The sequence below is a fragment of the Babylonia areolata genome, chromosome 1 (genome assembly GCF_041734735.1).
Source record: "Babylonia areolata isolate BAREFJ2019XMU chromosome 1, ASM4173473v1, whole genome shotgun sequence".
In the NCBI taxonomy this organism is placed as follows: domain Eukaryota; kingdom Metazoa; phylum Mollusca; class Gastropoda; order Neogastropoda; family Buccinidae; genus Babylonia; species Babylonia areolata.
In genome coordinates this window covers 4,937,673-4,958,130 of record NC_134876.1, presented here as the reverse complement: position 1 = coordinate 4,958,130, position 20,458 = coordinate 4,937,673, and the positions used below count along the sequence as shown (strand labels likewise).

General features: G+C 41.7%; 1 protein-coding gene across 1 annotated transcript; it reads left to right on the top strand.

Annotated features, from left to right (window-relative positions):
* The first annotated feature begins 2,997 nt into the window (after positions 1-2,997).
* Positions 2,998-13,762, top strand: LOC143290592 (rab effector MyRIP-like). The gene is made up of 4 exons (XM_076600179.1): positions 2,998-3,107; positions 4,586-4,807; positions 8,085-8,194; positions 13,731-13,762. The coding sequence occupies exons 1-4, from the start codon at positions 2,998-3,000 to the stop codon at positions 13,760-13,762; spliced, it is 474 nt and encodes a 157-aa protein (XP_076456294.1).
* Positions 13,763-20,458: the final 6,696 nt, after the last annotated feature.

Here is a 20,458-nt window from a genome sequence, read left to right as displayed (position 1 = left end):
GGTAAAATGGTGCTGGATTTTCGGCAAACAGTGGTGTGTGCAGCCAATTAATTTTAATGAGCACTGCTCTGACTAGAGGTGCTTACTTGTACGTGTACTTCCCTTCTTTACAATGAAAAAACCACAGCTGTCGAAGAATTGACAATTTTGGGTTAAAAATATACTGAGATTTTTTTAAAGCGCATTTTCTTTGCTGTTTGTGGTGCACAGTGTATTCAAAAACTGAAAATGCCATTGGGAGACCACACGCACTGTGCTCAATAAAAGCAATAACAACAGCAGAAACTAGCTTTTTATGAAATGGTCGTAAATTGACTTCTTTTTTTTTTGTTTGTTTTTTGTTTGAGCATGTAGCATAACATTTGGTTTAAATTGATTAAGTCCAGATGATGGAGTCTCCCGTCGGTCCGACGGATGAATAGGCAGGCAGGCTTATCTGTCGGTGTGTGTCCTCATGGGAGAAGAGGCCGATTCTGGATGCGCAGCACTTCCCACAGGTGTTGCAAGGGAAAACGTCTCCAGAAGTTGAGCCCTGCTTCCTTCGCTCATGCTTCTTCTCAGTGACCAGCGTTCTCTTGTTTTCAAACGTCTTTGTGCCACTAGAGCACAGCATCCTCCAGCGAGAACGGTCAAGGGCATCAGTTTCCCAGGAAGCGATGTTTGTCACAGGCTTTGAGGTTTGTCTTCAAGGTGTCCTTGAAGCGCTTGCAGGGTCTTCCAAGTTCACGGTGGCCTTCCTTCAGCTGGCCATACAAAAGCATCTTCGGTATCCTGCTGTCTGTCATCCGGATGTAAAAGGTAGGTATATTTTGGGTTTTTGTTGGCAGTTGTTTTTGTTTTTAACTGTTCAAATTTCAGTGAAACGAACATTGATTGCCGCTACATCTGGAAGTTATAAGTGTTCGTTGACATTTAGAAGTAATAAATTTTGCATAAAGTGCAGCTCTTTTGCACAATGCTCTGTTAAAAAATCAGGATGGAGATGAAAACTTACGAATTGTGCGCTCAGTACTACTACACCAAGAAAAACACAAGGCATTCAATATCCTATTGCTGATCTTTTGCTATTGATGTGTGTCCGATGAAGCGCTTTGTTCCGGGTTATCTGTGATACTGATAATCAAATGTAAGGAACCTGTTATTTTTCTTGTGGATGTGCCTTGTCCCAGTGTACCCGCCGACATTTATCTTTCGCCGTGTGTGTGTGTGTGTGTGTGTGTGTGTGATTGACTGACTGACTGTGTGACTGTGTGTCTGTGTCCGTGTGTGCTTAGTACAGTACAATATTTCAAGTTAGTGTCTGCGGTGCGGTGCGGGAGCGCCTATTTGTAGCGCAATAATTAGTTATTTTCAAAGTTATAATGAAATAGTTATATGCGAGTAGTTGATGCACTAAATGCATAAAGTGATAATATGCACCCGTGCACTTAGCATAATACAACATCTATCATCATTTCAACAATAAATGATACAGAAAATGAGGGCGACTTACTGAAACATTACTTGATATACTTCGAATGACTTATAACTGTTATTGTTACAAGCACTACTGCGTCTTCCGTATTGATATACGAACATCAGTTTTAATAACGACAGTTCACTTATACATTCCTACAATACAGACGATTTAAATGTTGTGTATTTGCAATGATAAGATAAAACAAAATGTTAAACAAATAATTGCTTGACCTTTCTGCCCAGCTTATTGTAGCCCCAATACTTTCCATTTTGTTGAAGAATAAGTAAGCAAACACACACACACACACACACACACACACACACACACGTGCACGCACACACAAAATCACACACCACACACACACGCGCGCGCACACACACACACACACAGAACAATCAAATAACAAACACATCTTTATTGATTAACAAATCAGCTGACCCTTCTTCTCGCTGTTGTATGTGGAGTCAACCATCGACGATAAATTATATTCAAGACAGACGCTAAGCAGTTAAAAAACAACAACAAAAAAACCTAAACAAACAGTAGCTAGGGGAATGTACCCGCCAGACATTAATGCTTGCCCTGCCGTGATCATTGAATACCAGAATAATTTATACATTCCTTTCGTTGACCGTGATCTGTGTGCGCGTTGAGCGATTGCGATTCTCATTTTTGATTCGAGGCTAGCACAAAGTAAGACTACTTTAAAATGGAGAAAGTTATAAAAAAAAAAAAAAATAAAAAAAATCCCAAAAAAACCCAACAACTGTGGGAAGTAAAATAAACGGCTAATTTCTGACAAAAGTGAGTTTTATTTTACTACCCACAGTTATAAACTTTCTCCATTTGGTGCTTTTATAGACGAGTAGTCATTCTTCATTTTATCGTCGTACCTACTTCAAAATGCTTGAATAGCGTAAGTTGTATGTTACATAAATATTGCCACAGTATGGAGTGAAAGCAGCTTGAAAACTGCTGTCTTTAATTAAACGTTTCTTCCGGAACGAATATTCCACACTGGTTTCGAATGCCGCCGATCTGTAATGGTTTCAGTGCTTCAGTGGTTGGATTATAAAAATCATTTTATCTCGTGTCTTGTTATGATTTACACAAAACTAGGGTAGGCTACAAAGGCCTGACCAGCGTTGGGTTGAGGCGTAGGTCCGGTGGTTTTTTTTGTTTTTTGTTTTTGTTTGTTTGTTTGTTGTTGTTGTTTTTAAAATTTTTTTTTTTTAAATTATTCCTTTTACAGCAGATATCTTGTAGCGAATGTGGGTCAGTCCACACGCTGTTACACCCCTTGAAACTGAATCTTTTTTCGACTGGATTTGCTATAACACGATGTTATATAGATAGATAAAATAATGACTTTCAATGCATTTTCGAAGCATCTCGTTTCGTGGATTTTCTGTCCGTTTTGTTTTAATGAGATTCAACTGCATTAGTTATGGTGTGTGATTGTAGCGGATACGTGGACACGTGCGAGCGATATTGGGAATTGAAGTGCAGGATCTGACTTGGAACAAAAACAAGTGGATATGGAAGGAAACCTCACGCTGTCCTGTCTGACAGAAGACGAATGTGAAAAAATTGTGCACGTGCTGGAGAAAGATTTCGAGTTGCGGCAGACCGAAAGAGAACGACTGGAGTGAGTCCTTGGTTTTTATCTGTCTGTCTGTCTGACTGCCTCTGTCTGTCTCCATTTCTCATAGTCTCTATCTGTCTCTCTCTCTCCACCAACCCCACCCCCACAATACCCCTCATCTTTCATTCACTCTTCTGGCACATACCTTCAATGCGGCAAAACAAACTGCATAACAACGTTCGTATAAATTTTATTGTGGTAATGCTGTTCAGTTTTCCGTATTCTGTAAAATTCTTATAAGATTATGTGAACTTATGTTTGTAAAATCCTATAAGCTATATTTTTCTCTGGATCATATACAGTAGAATATACTTCTAGTTGTGTGCTTTGTGTCGGTTCTATTGGCAGTGGAGGGTAGAAAAGATGGCAGTTTAATTGTTGTGGTGATCAGTGATGGTTGATGTTGATTGTAATGATTGTGGTGGGTAATTCAACTAAATGCGTTGGTGCTCGTTTATTCCAGATCACTTCCATTCAATTCTCTCTTTTTTTTTCTTTCCTTCACGAATATATTCTGAATCTTTTAAAATTATAGGTATGGGTTTCTGTTTCAAGGAGATGCCAAAGCTAGCGGACTATTCCATATACGCCGTCCATAACATCTGCGAAAATCGAATGGTAAAACTGCCTGAACCACCTGAAAATGGAGAATGATCTCCAAAACAGTGTTTTAAACTTTGTTAGCACTCATTAAAGATTTTCCCCGGCATAAGTCATAACACATCATATCTCGAAAATCCCTTCGCGAAAGGGTCAGCACTGCCTGCAGAAGATCCGTCACCCTTACCGGGCATTTTGTTGCATGGAATGAAAAAAGCTGTTTAAAAAAAAAGAAAAGAAATAAGTTATACAAGTATTACGAAATTGATCAATGACGTGATGTAAACAGCAAAGTATGACGTCATTAGTTCGTCCACGTTGTAAAACATGATAAGTGCCCTTCGTATGAACACATGCATGAAAAGGATTACAGAACCTGCTACAAATCAAAATCAACCAGGAGTGAAACGATGCATGGTAATGTTCAGCTTTAGAATATTAAACTCAGGGGGGGGCTGTTTAGACGAAAAACAAAGGGTGTCTTAGGCTCACCTCGATGCGCTAAGTTGAATGGAACCCTCAGCTAAGCTGTACGACCACTACTTTCCCATGAAACTGCGACAATTTTATACACAGTAAGGTAGTCTTCAACTTTAGAATAAAACACAGAGATTGATGACGCGACAACCCGCGTGATCAGCAGTCAAAATGGCTTGCAGGTGGTTGCTCTGGCTGTGATCGGCTGAGCTTACTGTGTATAAAATTGTCGCAGTTTCATGGGAAAGTAGTGGTCGTACAGCTTAGCTGAGGGTTCCATTCAACTTAGCGCATCGACGTGAGCCTAAGACACCCTTTGTTTTTCGTCTAAACAGCCCCCCTGAGTTTAGTATTCTAAAGCTGAACATTACCACGATGCATATTACTGGTTTGCATTTGAACAGGTTCATGAGAAAGTCCCTGATGAAAGAAGAGGATCGAACTCAGGTGCTTGCCCAGCAGACAAACTTCAACAGAAACTTCTGCATCAGATGCTGTCAAGTGTTCGGTCTCGTCTTCCGCAGGCGGCGACGGTGCTGTAACTGCGGTTACAACGTCTGCAGCAGCTGCTGCAGCTACCTGTGTGAGAGCAAGGAAATCGTCTGTCACTTCTGTGCAAAGCAAAAGTGAGGGAGAATTTACAGTTCTCGTGTGTGTGTATGTGTGTGTGTGTGTGTGTGTGTGTGTGTGTGTGTAGGGGGGGGGGGGAGTGTTGCGGTGTGTGTGTGTGTGTGTGTGTGTGTGTGTGTGTGTGTGTGTGTGTGAGAGAGAGAGAGAGGCATAAGTACGAAGATGACGATGTGATAATGGTAGTGGTGGTACATGTGTGAGGTGGTGGGGCGGTATCAATGCCGATCACACTGATGAAAATACTACTGCAGTTCTCTCTCTCTCTCTGTCTCTCTATCTGTCTGTCTGTCTCTCTCATGCGAGCCCGCGTGCACACACAGACATACACCACACACACTTGAATTAATCAACTTAGACAAGTTTTTGATGATTTATTAAGGTACTTTCAATCAATGTATTAGGGTATATTATGAAAACAGAACACACAGCATAGCCTACGTATTTAGGAGACTTTCAATCTCTCCAGCTGCCACCGAAAACTTAGCAAATATGTGGTCAGGTGGGCCAGTGCTTCAGGTGTGAATTTTAATGCCAGATATTTTTGCTGGATGAATAATGCAGGAGAATAAAATACACCCACTGGCGTTTGTGCATAACTGTATATTTAGAATAACATGCATATTCGTTGGTAAAAATTCTATGATTCTTTTCATACATATAGCAGAAAGTGTTTTTAAAGCGTTTACACACACACACACACACACACACAACACACACACACACACACACACACACACACACACACACACACACATCGAATATATCAGACGATTTGTATATTTCTACTTATGCATATTTTGATGACTCCAAAGTTTTGTGTTTTTTTTGCAGTCTCATTATTTTTGTCTGGCTTTTTTTCGGTTCAGTCTGATTTTTTTCCTGGCATTATTTATGTATATTCTATTGTTTTTTGTGTCGTCAGTTAGCAAAACTTGGAGTATTGGTTTCCAATGATTTTTTTTTTCCAGAGTAATGTATCTTGATCAACAGTTTGAGATTTTGAAATTTCAATGTTCGGTTGTACACACACACACGCACGCACACACACACACACACACACACACACACACACACACACACACACACACACACGCACGCACGCACACACACACACACACACACACACACACACACACACACACACACACACGTCAACCTTGCCCACTCCTGTTGGGAGGTAATTCCAAAACAAAATTTTTAGCTATCAGCACCTGATATTGGAAAAGTGGTCTGATTGGTGGTTTCGGTCTCTTAAAATGTAGATGTAGATCATACGAAAATCAAAAGCCAGGGAAAAGAAGTGGTAAACAGATCTTTGTTGTGCACCGGTTCGTTTTATGCCCGTGTGAGGTGAAATCGCCTTCATCAAGATTTGTTCTCTACAAATATTCATGACCAAAGTTAACTTCAACAGTCATTTTCATGATCTATCTTTGGAAAACTATGAATGGTTAAGTCACATTTGATTTGAAGTCACCGAAGTCACCGAATTATTACACAGATCTAAATGAACATGAAGATTTTACAATCTTCGATTTACGCACCATTTTATATTTGAGCACATTAGATTTTCACTAATAAAAGACTTGTGTCGTGTCATTGATTGAATTAAGTATCATGGTATTCGCGTTCGACCATCCGAAGCAGGTTTGGTCTGAAATCTCTGACGGTCCTCAGACTGGTTGTCTTTTGGAAGGAGCAAATTTTAACCTACATTCCTTTGCGTCAATGCTACGATTGTGGCTATTCAACGCATGTGCCATTGTGTCCACCCACCACATTGTCAGTTCATCGTTTTCAGTTGTTTGTGAAAAAAAAAGTATTGTCATTGAAACAGAATTTAAGTTGAGATATTAAGTTAGTTTACTGTTGCATATTGATGTGTGTGTTTTTTTTCTCCCCCTTTTTGACTCACTTGTGTAAGCGAAGTAAGTCTTTGTTTTATCCCAGTGTTCGGTTGTCTGTGTGTATGTGTGTGCGTCTGTGTCTGTGTCTTTGTGTGTGTGTCCGTGGTAAACTAACATTACCATTTTCTCGGGAAATACTTTGTCTGCCAATACCAAATTTGACGTAAACATAGTATGAAAAAAAAAAAATCTTCACAGTCATACCAATAACAGGTTGTAAATCTCCCGAATTGAGCCGTATTTTTCCGAATCATTAACGGTATATTTCGTTAACGTTTGCTCCGAAATCCGAAAATTCCAAAAATCGCTTCCCACTTTGGCATACTAGCAGGTACGTTGTATTCGAAGACATGACCTCGTTTTTCTAAGTTCACAATTAAAAGGAAAGAAATACGAATTCTGGACAGAACACATACAGTAATACTAACTACAATATCGACGTGTTTACTGCATGTAAATATTCTAAAGTGGACACTGAATAAACTGGAATGAACATAAAGGAAACAAGGGAGGCAAGGCCTTTAAGACTCACTTGTGATAAATTAAGTCCCCTAGCATTAATTACAGAGTAATTTCCCTTTTTTACTCTCTGCACCAAAACGTTTGCAAAATAAATAAAAATTCCATGCTTAGCAAAAGAAGTTCCTGTTTGAACAAAAAATGATAATAATGACTCCTCCTGTTGTTGTGTCAGAATAAGAGGTCAAAGTGCCAAGTTTAGAGAATACAAAAATTATAAATATAACAGTAAATGCAGTTTGCATATAATTAGGCTTCTTTTTTTTTCTTTTTTTTTTTTTGGTGCCTATCCCAGAGGTGCAATATTGTTTTAAACAAGATGACTGGAAAGAACTGAATTTTTCCTATTTTTATGCCAAATTTGGTGTCAACTGACAAAGTATTTGCAGAGAAAATGTCAATGTTAAAGTTTACCACGGACACACACACACACACACACACACACACACACACACAGACAACCGAACACCGGGTTAAAACATAGACTCACTTTGTTTACACAAGTGAGTCAAAAAATGAATTGATCGCAGTTTCTTTTAGCTCGTTGTAGGCCTCGACTGGTTCGTGCAGATCTAGAGATCTGTCATGTGTTGCTTTGTGCTTGAAGGGATAGCAAAGTCTCCTTTACCACCGAAATAAAAGAATAATCGAGATATGATAGAACAAACAAAAACATTATTTAAACAGCGTTATTACGTCCACTACAATCACATCTATTTCTCGCAGGAAGAAGAAAACGTCAACAATGTTTTAAGTATTAATTATCATTATCATTATCATCATGATCATCATCATCATATGCATATATGTGTAACAATGAGCAGTTAAACCATTTTCATTCCACCAGAGATTACGCCAAGCAGACATCTGGGTGGTTCTATGACAGGGCAGGCCGGAGGTTTCAAAGGACTGCAAGTGCCAAAGTCATTCGCTACCTCTACAGGTCCAGTTCTTACTGTGAGTTGTCACCACGATCATCATCATCTTCTTCCTCACCATCATCTTCATTGCTTTCATTCTCATCATAATCATCATCATCATCATCGCCTTCATCATCGCCATAATCATATTCACTGTACTTGTCATAGACGTGCACAATTCAATACGCGGCCTTAACTCTCAATTCATGAAAAAAAAGAAAAGATAAGAAGAAGAATGACAATACTAATGAACTGATTTAATAATGAACACACACACACACACACACACACACACACACACACACACACTGACACACGCCGCGCGCGCGCGCATATAAGACAACGGAGCCACCAACTACAAGGGAAATAATTCGTGTGCTCCTCGTGAATGGAAATGGGGTTACCGTTCTTACCGCCTTCAACTTGACCAAGCCAACAGGTTGGTTGAATCGAAGAACACAATATCTACTAATATAGTTAAACTCTCTCTCTCTTTCTCTCTGTCTCTCTCGCGTGTATGCTCGCGCGAGGGAATAGATATGCATCTCTGTCTGTCATATATGTACATACATATATATAGTGGAGTGGTGGCCTAGAGGTAACGCGTCTGCCTAGGAAGCGAGAGGGAATCTGAGCGCGGTGGTTCGAATCACGACTAAGCCGCCGATATTTTCTCCCCCTCCACTAGACCTTGAGTGGTGGCCTGGACGCTAGTCATTCGGATGAGACGATAAACCGAGGTCCCGTGTGCAGCATGCACTTAGCGCACGTAAAAGAACCCACGGCAACAAAAGGGTTGTTCCTGGCAAAATTCTGTAGAAAAATCCACTTCGATAGGAAAAACAAATAAAACTGCACGCAGGAAAAATTAAAAAAATAATAATAAAAAAAAGGGGGTGGCGCTGTAGTATAGCGACGCGCTCTTCCTGGGGAGAGCAGCCCGAATTTCACACAGAGAAATCTGTTGTGATAAAAAGAAATACAAATATAAATATATAATATATAAATGGGGGTGAAACAGACAGGCAGACATGGGCAGCGAAATTGATTTTTGTAATCCATCAAATCAATTTTCTTAGCTCATGTGAAATGATTCTGCTGTACTGACTCGGCCATATTTTACTCCCAGAGCAAAGAGATTAACATGCAATACCGTCTCCGTGATGGAAGAAATGGTGCTTACTGAGACTGCACTGAGCATGAATTGTAGTAGCAACAGAATTCATTCATTTTGGGGCATATCGTGTTCTGTTCTGATGGTAGGACATAATAGCAGAAGCAAGTACTGATGTCGTTGTGGTTGCTGTCGGTTGTGTTTTTTTTCTCTCTTTCCTTATTCATTGCCATTCATCCAGCAGATAGGCAACCAGACCACGGCGGCGGAGAGGGAAGCCCAGCCCAGTCACGCCACGTGTGTGGCAAGCACGGGGCATTTTCCTTGTCTGGCGACAACGCAGCGAATGACACAGGAGTAGAAGGCGATAACGACAGCGATGGTGGTCAGTGTTACTTCATGAATAAGTGTGTGTGTGTGTGTGTGTGTGTGTGTCGTTGAGCAAGTGAACCGCCACATGAAAAAACAAAACATAACAAACAAACAAAAACAAAACGGCAACAACAACAAAAAAAACCAACAACAAAAAAAACAAAAAAAAAAAAACAACCCAAAAAAACCGCACAAACAGTTTTGATTTTTGTGTACAGTGGCCTCGAGTAATGCGCAAAAGACAAGTATTTGGGTTGGCTGTCGAAAGAAAATGAAGGAGATGAGCAAATATAGTGTAACTGAACCGTACACCAAATGCGTGGTTAAAAAAAAAAAGATTCTTTGGTGCATGATTTCGTGTTGGCTTGCTTGTTTTGCTGTAAGTGTAATAATGAATAATAATAGTGATGTTCATATAGCGCTGAATCTTGTGCAGAGACAAATCAAAGTGCTTGTCTAGACAGCAAAGTGCTGTTGTGTTTATCAGTGCACCAACTCCGGTAACCCGGTTGACATGACAACCTTTGAAAACACGGCAACCACGGTAGCTCCCACATCGATATTTATTATGTAACTGTGTGAACAGCGCCTGAAGCCACAGTAGGTTTCCACCTCATCTGACAGCCGGTCACCAATAGTACATCCCGTCGATCAACCCACCTTCAAACCCTGCAGGCGATAAGCCATAATGACTGGTTGGTTACCTGAGTTACCGTCGCTGATACAGGTGAGATGTCCCTCTTGTCCCACTTACACACACACTGTGACTCAGCTATCCGACGGTTCCTGTCTCGTGAAGGACCCTAGTGATGTGGGCCCAAGTAGCGAAGTACTTAAATAGTCTAGGCCTTAAGAGTAAAGGACGTATGGTATTAACTTTTACAGTAAAGGACGTATAGCATACCTATAGGCCTTACTTGTGAAGGATGCATACTATAGGCCTTAGCAGTAAAGGGTATATATTGTATAGTATAAACTGTAGTGGTAAAAGACTTGTAGTAAAGACCATGGAGGTAAACGACGTATAGTATAGGCCTCAGTAGAAAATGACGTAATTATGATATCAAGCTTAGCAGTAAATGATGTATGGAATGGGCCATACCAGTAAAGGATGCATACTTTTGGCCTTAGTTTTTAAGGACATAAAGTATAGGCCTTTGTGGTAAACGACGTATAGTACAGACCTTAGTGGTAAACGATGTACAGCATAGGGATCTGTGGTAAAGGCCCTTGTGGTTAAAGTCTCAGTATAGTAATAAAGCCCGAAAAGTACATGGTGTATAGTAAAGACCGTAGTAGTAAAGACCAGTAGTAGTGGTATTAGGATTTCGTAATCGACCCTGGGACCTCTGGATGTCATGGGGGGTCTCGGGAGTTGAATGCGTTTTGGCATCAGCTTAACTATGACGTCCTATCATGGTTGTGAAAGAACTTGAAAACAAGATTGACAGCTTTATATGGTATTGACCTTTATTATTTTTCAGATCAATTTTTTGGTGTGTTTGTGAACTAATTCGATTGTGAAGTATGTTCGGTAAATACATGCATGCAAATATTTCCTAGAAGATGGAAAGACAGCGTCATAGCAGGCATGACAGGATTTGAGGCTGACTTGTGCATCGAGCTGTGTATGTCGATGGATAGGTATGCAACCTAGACAGACATAGCTAAATGCTTGTATGCACGTGGGGGAGTCACGAAAAGGATCAGCGCACGCATGTGTGCACACATCACCAACCAACCAACAGACACAATCAGGTATGCACACACATAACTAACCAACTAAATAACCCCTTACCCCCCGCGCCCCCACCACCCCCGCCTTCCAGACACGAACACACCAAAACAATACAGTGTGCATCAGTATGCATCGGGTTACAGGTAGAAATTTTCTACAAAGTAAAAGATACTCAGACCTTCCTAACAAATGAAAAATAAACACATTTGACAATAAGACAAAATATGAGCAAAAAATGTAAAGATGTGTATTTTCCATGAACAAGAAAAGAAATGGCATAGACTTCTTTGGACACAATTTTTCAAAAATTTAAGAATTGTAGTTTTCAGGTTGCTAAAGGGAAATATAGGCTTGTAAAACTTTTCAAAAATATACAAGATGTAACAGTCAAAATAGGGGGATCAAATGGAAATCAGTAAACAATTTTCGAGAGAAAAAAAAATCCCCACAATTGTTTTACACCTATTAGACAATAATGACAAAGGTAAAAAGGTGAATATGAGAATAGTTGTAGTCTTTCAAACAAACATATGGTCTGTGGAAGCAGTCTTTCAGAGCTCTGTTTCGAATATCCATAGATTCTCATTACGGTTCTAGCTGACAAATAAAAAGAAAATGAATTGGTGCGATGGGTGTATTATGTATGGTAAGACTAAGAGTCAGGAGAGAGGGATAAAAGGGAGATCAAGACCTGGAAATTTCCAAAAGTGATCATATTAATGGTTTTTGTGAAGTGAGGGGTTTCAAACGGAACTCTTGGACAGTAAAAACTGCCAAACAGACATATACACTGAGTCTGACAGATAACAGCCAAGATTTCTAATCCACAGCTCTCCACTTTCAGTCTGGTAGCTTAGATGGTCAGATGTCACTGAACCGACAGCTGCTCTGTTGTCAGACAGAGGCTCTGTTACGGCGTGTGTGACAGTTAAGCTGACTATAAGCCCCACGCTTTGTTTCCAATGCCATGGAATTTCTTGTCCTTATTTTTGTTTACAAATAAAACAACTGCAACAGCAGGTGAGATTGATAAAAAGTGGATGCTGTGGTATCGCATTGTGTATAATGTGCATTTCTTTTGGGAATGCTTAAAAGAAAAAGGTGTAAGGGGATGACGATAGTCAGTTGAGAGATATGTTTATTTCACATGGTTGTGTTCATAAACTGTTCTGTATCCTCTCCCCCCTCCCCCAGGAAGAAAACTGCCAACACCGATCCAGATAGGCTGAAAGAAATTAATCAATTTTCCTAAAAAGAAATCTCATTTTGCCTCAGTCAAAGACATGGAGAGACATAGAGCGAGGACGCTGCAGAAAGAGAATGAAGGCATATGAAACAGTTTGTGTGATATACACTTTGACATAACTATCAGCACGAAGTCGGGATGAGTGGGAATTAAAAAAATCAAACCGATGGAAGAAAGCAAAATGGAAATCATATTCATGCCGTACCTTTCTTTCAATCTGTAAGAAAAAGAAGCGCTCTATATTTTGATCATTTCCCTTCTAAGCCTACACTTTCATCTTGTGCGATGATGTGGAGACGCACCAGTCATTGCAAAATCTCTCGAATCAACTGCTGTGACAGATTTGGAAGTGCTGCTTGATGAATCCGAATTAACGCATATTAACCCTCGATTCTTGTCAGCTGTGTACCACGACCAAACCGATGCAACATGTATTGTTTTACCATGAAAACCGCCACTTTCTTATCACTAACAGCTTACGCTGTCATTTTTTACCTCATACGTTAGGAAACAGACTCAATCGCAGACAAAACAGCCGTTTCCAAAGCAAGAGAAGCAGGAACAACGAAAGCCTGACAACATCACGTCTTTGTCATCAGTGTCACAGAGTTCATGCAGTTTTTCACTTTGAATTTGATGTGACACGTTGACAGGTTCTGGAATAAAACGTCAGTGGGGGAAAAGGACAGTGTGTGTGTGTGTGCGCGCGAGAGAGCGCGTGCACACACACACAAACACATTTCTTGGTCAGTGCTGGTCTTCTGTTCTGGAGAAAGTTATTGAAATCTTCAGTTGATGTTGGCGAGAGTAAGTTTTTGTTTTTTGCTGCGTTCGTGGGCTGCAACTCTCCCGTTCACTCATCTACGAACAGGCTTCTACATGTTTGACTGCTTAGAGTCAACATTGTGCAAAAACAGTGTAAATGAATGATTGAATGAATAAATACATAAATAAATAAGTAACTGTATGAATGAAAAACAGAAACCTATGAGGCTGATTGCACAACCCACCCATACCTGAAGCTCTCAGCAGTAAACACCTGCTCACCACTTCTGCAAGACCATAACCACGTCAGTGAACAAGTGTTCACCCCACTGTTACAGCACTGCGGGAGAGGGGCGATGGCAAACAGTAAACACCGGGTGGACAGAAAAAAGAAAGAAGCAGCAGTGATAACACATGCCCTTCCATCTGTGATCATCGCTCATCACTCTGACCATTTTTGTCACATCATTCAAACTGAGAACATTCGCGTTTCGGGCACCTGCCTTAGGCTTGCATGACCGTTATTTTGTTTATCAGTCTTATTGACTCACTTGTGTAAACAAAGTGAGTCTATTGTTTTAACCCGGTGTTCGGTTGTCTCTGTGTGTGTGTGTCTGTGTGTCCGTGGTAAACTTTAACATTGACATTTTCTCTGCAACTACTTTGTCAGTTGATAACAAATTTGGCATAAAAATAGGAAAAATTCAGTTCTTTCCAGTCATCTTGTTTAAAACAATATTGCACCTCTGGGATAGGCACAAAAAAATAAAGAATGAAGCCTAATTATATGCAAACTGCATTTACTGTTTATATTTTTTGTATTCTCTAAACTTGGCACTTTGATCTGATATTCTGACCCAACAACTAGAGCAGTCATTATTATCATTTTTTGTTCAAACAGGAACTTCTTTTGCTAAGCATGGAATTTTTATTTGCAAACGTTTTGGTGCAGATAGTATAAAAGGGACATTACTCTGTAATTAATGCTAGGGGAGTTAATTTGCTTTAAACTGATCTTTCTCATCTTAAACATTACATTTTGAAATTATACTCAATACATAAAAAGCTTGGGGTGTTTTTTTTTTTAAGTGTAGCACAAGTGAGTCTCGAAGGCCTTACCTCTCTTGTTGTCACATCATTCAAGCTGAGAACATTCGCGTTTCGGGCACCTGCCTTAGGCTTGCATGACCGTTATTTTGTTTATCAGTCTTATTTTGTGTCAGTGTCTTCACACAAACCCGGGGGCCCAAGGCTCTCAAGGTCGGATCAGTCAGGTCAATTGGGTTTATGTTAAAGTCATGCATCTGCTTCTCGTTTTGGAAGCAGATGTGGTGTAGCGAAAATGAATCAGTCTGCACGCTTTGATACCTACTTGAAACTGAAACTGAACTGACATTGGTTTGGAATCTGTAACGCACGCATCTAAATTTCTGCATGACAATACATACGTTGGGGATCAAGGCACCAGCTAATCACAGCATGTCTGTGTTGACCTATAAGATGAGGAAAAAAACCCCACTAAAACAACTAGTCTCCACCTTAACCCACCGGGTGCCGAAACCGGGATCGATCCCCAGTTTGAAAGTCTAACGCCATGACCACCAGGTTATCCAGCTCACTCTCACTCTCTCCCCTCCCCCCTTCTTTATTTCTACCCTCTTTCTCTCACCGCTTGCCCACCTCTGCACTCCCCGATCCTCAGTAAATCCAACAATACCGAAATACAAGAAAGAAAAAAAAAGGAAAGAAAGGGGAACTGCTTTTTTTTTTCTGTTGCCCAACTCCCCTGAAAAGTCAGTTCACGCTACAAATCAAATCAAAGTGTTGTCAGTTAATCTTCTGAAATATTCGGTCATTGGTTTACCACCCATGCATGTGAAAGCTCTGCACGGTGCGAAAATGATGCACACTTACGTGTGTGTGTCTCTTCTGTATGCGTGCGTGCGTGCGTGCATGTGTGTGTGTGTGTGTGTGGGTGGATGGATGTGGGTGAGTGTTACTTGTGTAGGAAACGAATGAACAATAAACGAACTGTGAAAACAAAAATGAAGTTGCTGGCATGCCTTGTAAACGTTCGCCAGCAGTATGATCATCATTATGGGCAACCACAGTTTTCATCCTGCTGCTGCTGCTTCTGCTGTTGTGGATATATTGTTTTCGGTGATGGTGGCGGTAGTGTTGTAGCTGAAGATTTTTTGGTAGTGGTCGTGGTATTGTTGGTGTGGTTGTTAGCGACGATGTTATGAAGATGACATAGGCAGGTATGTGCATGACAACAAAGTAGCAGAACATGCACACACGTGCGCAGTACACAAACACACACACACACACACACACACACACACACACACACACACACACACACACACACACACACACTCATTGGTATACAACACAAATGCAAGTGATCACATATTTACCATCAGTTTATGTTTGTTCGGCCGTGCATAAATTACTGATTCATAAGCAAGATTTCCATGAGGGCTCATAGGGTCCATGGAAACGGTGGCAATCTCGTTGGTTGCCTAAAAAAACCCTTCACACACATACACACAAACAAACGCAAACACACACACACATACACACACAGACACACACACACACACACACACACACACACACACGCTAGACTTTGCGTGAGAAATGCAAGTGATCACAGATTTACCATCAGTTTGTTTGTTCGGCCGTGCATAAATTACTGATTCATAAGCAAGATTTCCATGAAGGCTCATATGGTCCATGGAAACGGTGGCAAGCTCGTTGGTTGCCTAAAAAAACCCTTCACACACATACACACAAACAAACGCAAACACACACACACATACGCTAGACTTTGCGTGAGCTGTCTTTTTCATCACTCGCCCACGTACGTGCATACAATGCAAGTATTTAGTTCTCTCTATTTTTCTAAGTTGCATACCTACTTCCTGAGAGAGTTTCTCTTTGCTGATGAGTGTGCACTGGCCGCGCACTCCCATGAAGACATCCAGTGCATCACAGAACTCATTGCAAGGGCCTGTCAATGCTTTGGACTTACAATCATCGTGGTAAGACCGAGGCCATGTTCCAGCCTTCACTGTCCGGAGCTGCCAGTACTCCACCACCACCTGCCGTCATCAACAACTCAGAGTGTAGACAAATTCTGTTACTTGGGCAGCAGTGTAAGCAGCAACGGATCCCTGGACGCAGAAGTGATGTTGCGCATCTCAAAGGCCAACTCTGGCAGACTCTCAAAGAGACTGTGTCAAGACCATGGCATCAAATTGCGCACAAAGGTCGCCGTGTACAGAGTTCTCTCGTCTACTGTTATGAGACTTGGACCACGTACCGCCGACACATGCAACAGCTCGAACAGTTCCGTAAACAGTGCTTGCGCAAGATCTTCAGCATCAAATGGCAAGACAGAGCGTCCAACTTACAGGTCCTGAAGAAATGTGGCCTACCCAGCATTGACTGTATACTCATAAAATGCTAGCTCCGATGGGCAAGACACGTTGTCCGTATGGAGGACAGCAGAATTCCAAAGGTGATATGGACAACTGAAGGAAGGACAACGTGACAAAGGAAGGTCCCTCAAGAGATACAAAGACACGTTGAAGGCCAACCTCAGAAGCTGCAACATCGACACCGCTTTCTGGGAAGATGTCGCCCTTGTAAGAACGCAATGGAAGCAAAGGTGTACCCAGGGCACAAAGACATTCCAGCACAACAGAGCAGCCGCCATTCCAGGAAAAGGGGAATCGGAGAAACCGGGGCCCATTCTTGCAGGACTTCATTCCATGCAGCGTCTGTGGACGACCTTGTGCCTCAAAAATATGGTCTCCATTCCCACTTGAGGACCCACATCAGCAGATGACCTGCCTGCCTACTCATCCGTCGGACACGGCGGGAGAATCCAGACCTACTCATAAACATACAGAACTCGATGCACGAAGCAACTCGGCCTAAAATTCTGTCATGCTTGCTGTAACACTGTCTTTTTGCATGCATATAAATACCGAACATACTATTTTCGAAGTAACACACACACAGACACACACACACATACGCACGCACGGACGCACGCACGCACGCACGTTTTTTCATTGTAGAGGTCAAGATCATAAAGCAGTCGATTTTAATTTCAAGTTCTTTCAAAACCGTCATATGACGTCATATTTAACTCTTTCCATACGAACGGCTAAAGATACGACGTTAACAGCGTTTCACCCCAATTACCATCATCAAAATATTGCAAGCGGAAGGCTCTTATATTTAAGACGTGAATGTTGACAAATAATACCACAATTCTGACGATGGAAGCTAAAGGTTGGGTCATTCAGACACCCGCTGGACATCCGAGGGGTCTGTGTAGAGGAGAAGAGAGGATTGGCCGTACTGAGTGAGTTAAGCTACAGGCCAGATGACGTCTTAAGATCATTCAGCTCCCGAGACCTCTGTGAGATCCTTTAAGATCCCAACAATAAAGGCCCTTGTAATTTAGGCCTTTGAAATAAAGACCTTAGTAATAATGGCCTTGTTTGTAAAGGCCCTAACAGCAAAGGACCTAGCAGTATAGGTCCTACTGGTATAGCATAAATATGACTGCAAGCCTTTGTAACTGGTGTAGGCCTTATTTATTGTGGTGTGGTCCCTTAAGTAGTAAAGGCACAAGCAGGAGTCGGCCTGCATGCCCTATTAATATAGGCCCTGTAGTGGTACGACGCCATAACAGTAGACATAATCATAGGTCCATGCAACATGGGCCTTAGTAGTAGCCTATACGCCCCTGCCTTTCTACTCAAAACCAACCAACCACAGAGACCATCTCGGTTTACTTCTTTCGCGACAAAACTGGGCACTGTATAAGCCTTTGACACTGGCAACAAGGTGTTGATTAACGTCATTTCTGTGTCTGGGGTAACGCCTTGTCTGTCATTGTACAACAATAGGAGAAACTTGTCAACGACTGCTATTAAACAGCGTGGCCGACAGAGACCATTCCACTTAGTGCGATCATCCGTCTCGCCCCAGGATGTAACACTGGTGATTCAGCACTCTTCACATTGTGTGTGTGTGTGTGTGTGTGTGTGTGTGTGTGTGTGTGTGTTGTGGGAGGTCGTTGAAGAGAAAAGATAAAAACGGTGAAACTGAACGGTACTTTATTGTCGCGTCAAAACATAAATCAACACCTGGGGAGTTTAGGCTTTGCTGCTTGTTACTTTCACTTACCTGTGTGAAGATTACAAAAAGCGTTTTAAGCTGCAATGGTTCAGGCGTGTTGGGGAAACAAGAAACCCCTGTATTGGTTGGATGTTTCATGTATAATGCATCAGTATGTCGCCTGATTGGGATCAAGTTTCAACGTGTGTGTGTGTGTGTGTGTGTGTCAGAGAGGAAATAGACTGCACAGCATCCAGCCCAAGGAGTGCGTTTCAAAAACATACTGATTGGGCTGGAAGCCTAATGAGTTGGAGGTAGCAGACTTCCACCCTCTCTCTCTCTCTCTCTCACACACACACACACACACACACACACACTTGTATATGACAGACATTGGCACACAGACTGACACGCACAAACACACACACACACACACACGAACGCATAGATAAGCACTCGTGTGCACACGCAGAGAGAGAGAAAAACACAAAACAAAACAAAACAAAGAACAAACAAAAAACAAAACAAAAACAGTTCATCTCCATGCATCGACCCATATTGTGGTTTTACGCCGGCTAGACCTCGTCGATCCTGAGTAATATGACTTCAGAATGCCTTATCAAGGATCAGCACGTTAAACCACTGTTGGAAAGTCAAGTTCCGTGTATATAGAAGCTGATTCTAGATGAACACGTTGACGGCAATGGCCAAATGGAATGCTTCCTGTAAACACGGTTGTATTGTGAGTTAACTCCCCTTGGTAATTCAAATGATCGCTCAGTACTGGTGGTATGATGATGAAAGTGCATAAACAGTTTGACTGCGTGTAACGCGCATTACGTTTGTGTGAGGCTTGCATGGTAAGTTTAGACCAAGCTACCCATTCACTTTGATTTTTTTTTTCTTCTCAGAAAGTCTTCATCGGTACAGTTTGTTTAGCCCCCAAGAGACACACAGACACAAGACAAGACAAGACAAGACAAAATTCTTTATTTTCGAGGATAATAGCTAAACAATGGCGCGCTTTTTTTTCATCCAGTCCCCGCCCTGAAACAGGGTCTACACTACACAATACTACAATATATGTCATTGCATGCACTACACAATGCTACTTAAAGTCATAGCATGCGAACACAGTATCAGTAGCTCAAGGAGGCGTCACTGCGTTCGGACAAATCCATATACGCTACACCACATCTGCCAAGCAGATCCCAGACCAGCAGCGTAACCCAACGCGCTTAGTCAGGCCTTGAGAAAAAAAAGATAAAATTTTAAAAATTAAAAAAAAAAAAAAAAAAAAAAAGATAAAAACGCAATACAACACAAAGGCATAAACATGGTAATGATAAGATACACACACACACACACACACATAGGCACAAGCATTGTATTAATAAACGACATGGGGGGAAAAACCAGAGAACACACACATACACACACACTCTCTCTCTCTCAAACACACACACACACACACACACACACAGAAGAAGAGAGAGACGGTGTAAGGGGGTGGGGGGGGGGGGGGAGCAAAGAGATTGACAAACCAGTTCGAGTTAAGCCTCTTTTCGTAGAGAGAGGGAGAGAGACTGTGAGAAGCGAGGTGGATGGTAACATCATTTCTCCCGCGGACCTGCCAGGGGCTGTTGTTGATGTTGTTTCGTTCTTGGTGGTGGTGTTTTTATGTGTTACGTTTTTTTGGGAGGAGGGGGGGGCGGAGGGGGTGGGGGGGGGGGGCTGTCCCACCATCAGCACCGTTTCTGTGGCATTTCTCCCACGCCGCTCTTTCCATACAGACAGCCACGCCCGTGTTCGTCAGCAGCATCCTCAATGCTGGCAGCCCCACAGAGAACAATCGATGACGGGTCGTCGGGAGGCCAAGCGTCTTTGTGAGCGTGGCACGTTCACGCCTTGCTCAGTCATGCAT

What these genes read in the sequence shown, in the direction of transcription:
- LOC143290592 (XM_076600179.1), top strand. Translation starts at nt 2,998, where the DNA reads ATGGAAGGAAACCTCACGCTGTCCTGTCTGACAGAAGACGAATGTGAA. An exon ending in ACCGAAAGAGAACGACTGGA is followed by an intron (nt 3,108 to 4,585) that starts GTGAGTCCTTGG and finishes GCATTTGAACAG; the next exon opens with GTTCATGAGAAAGTCCCTGA. An exon ending in CACTTCTGTGCAAAGCAAAA is followed by an intron (nt 4,808 to 8,084) that starts GTGAGGGAGAAT and finishes TCATTCCACCAG; the next exon opens with AGATTACGCCAAGCAGACAT.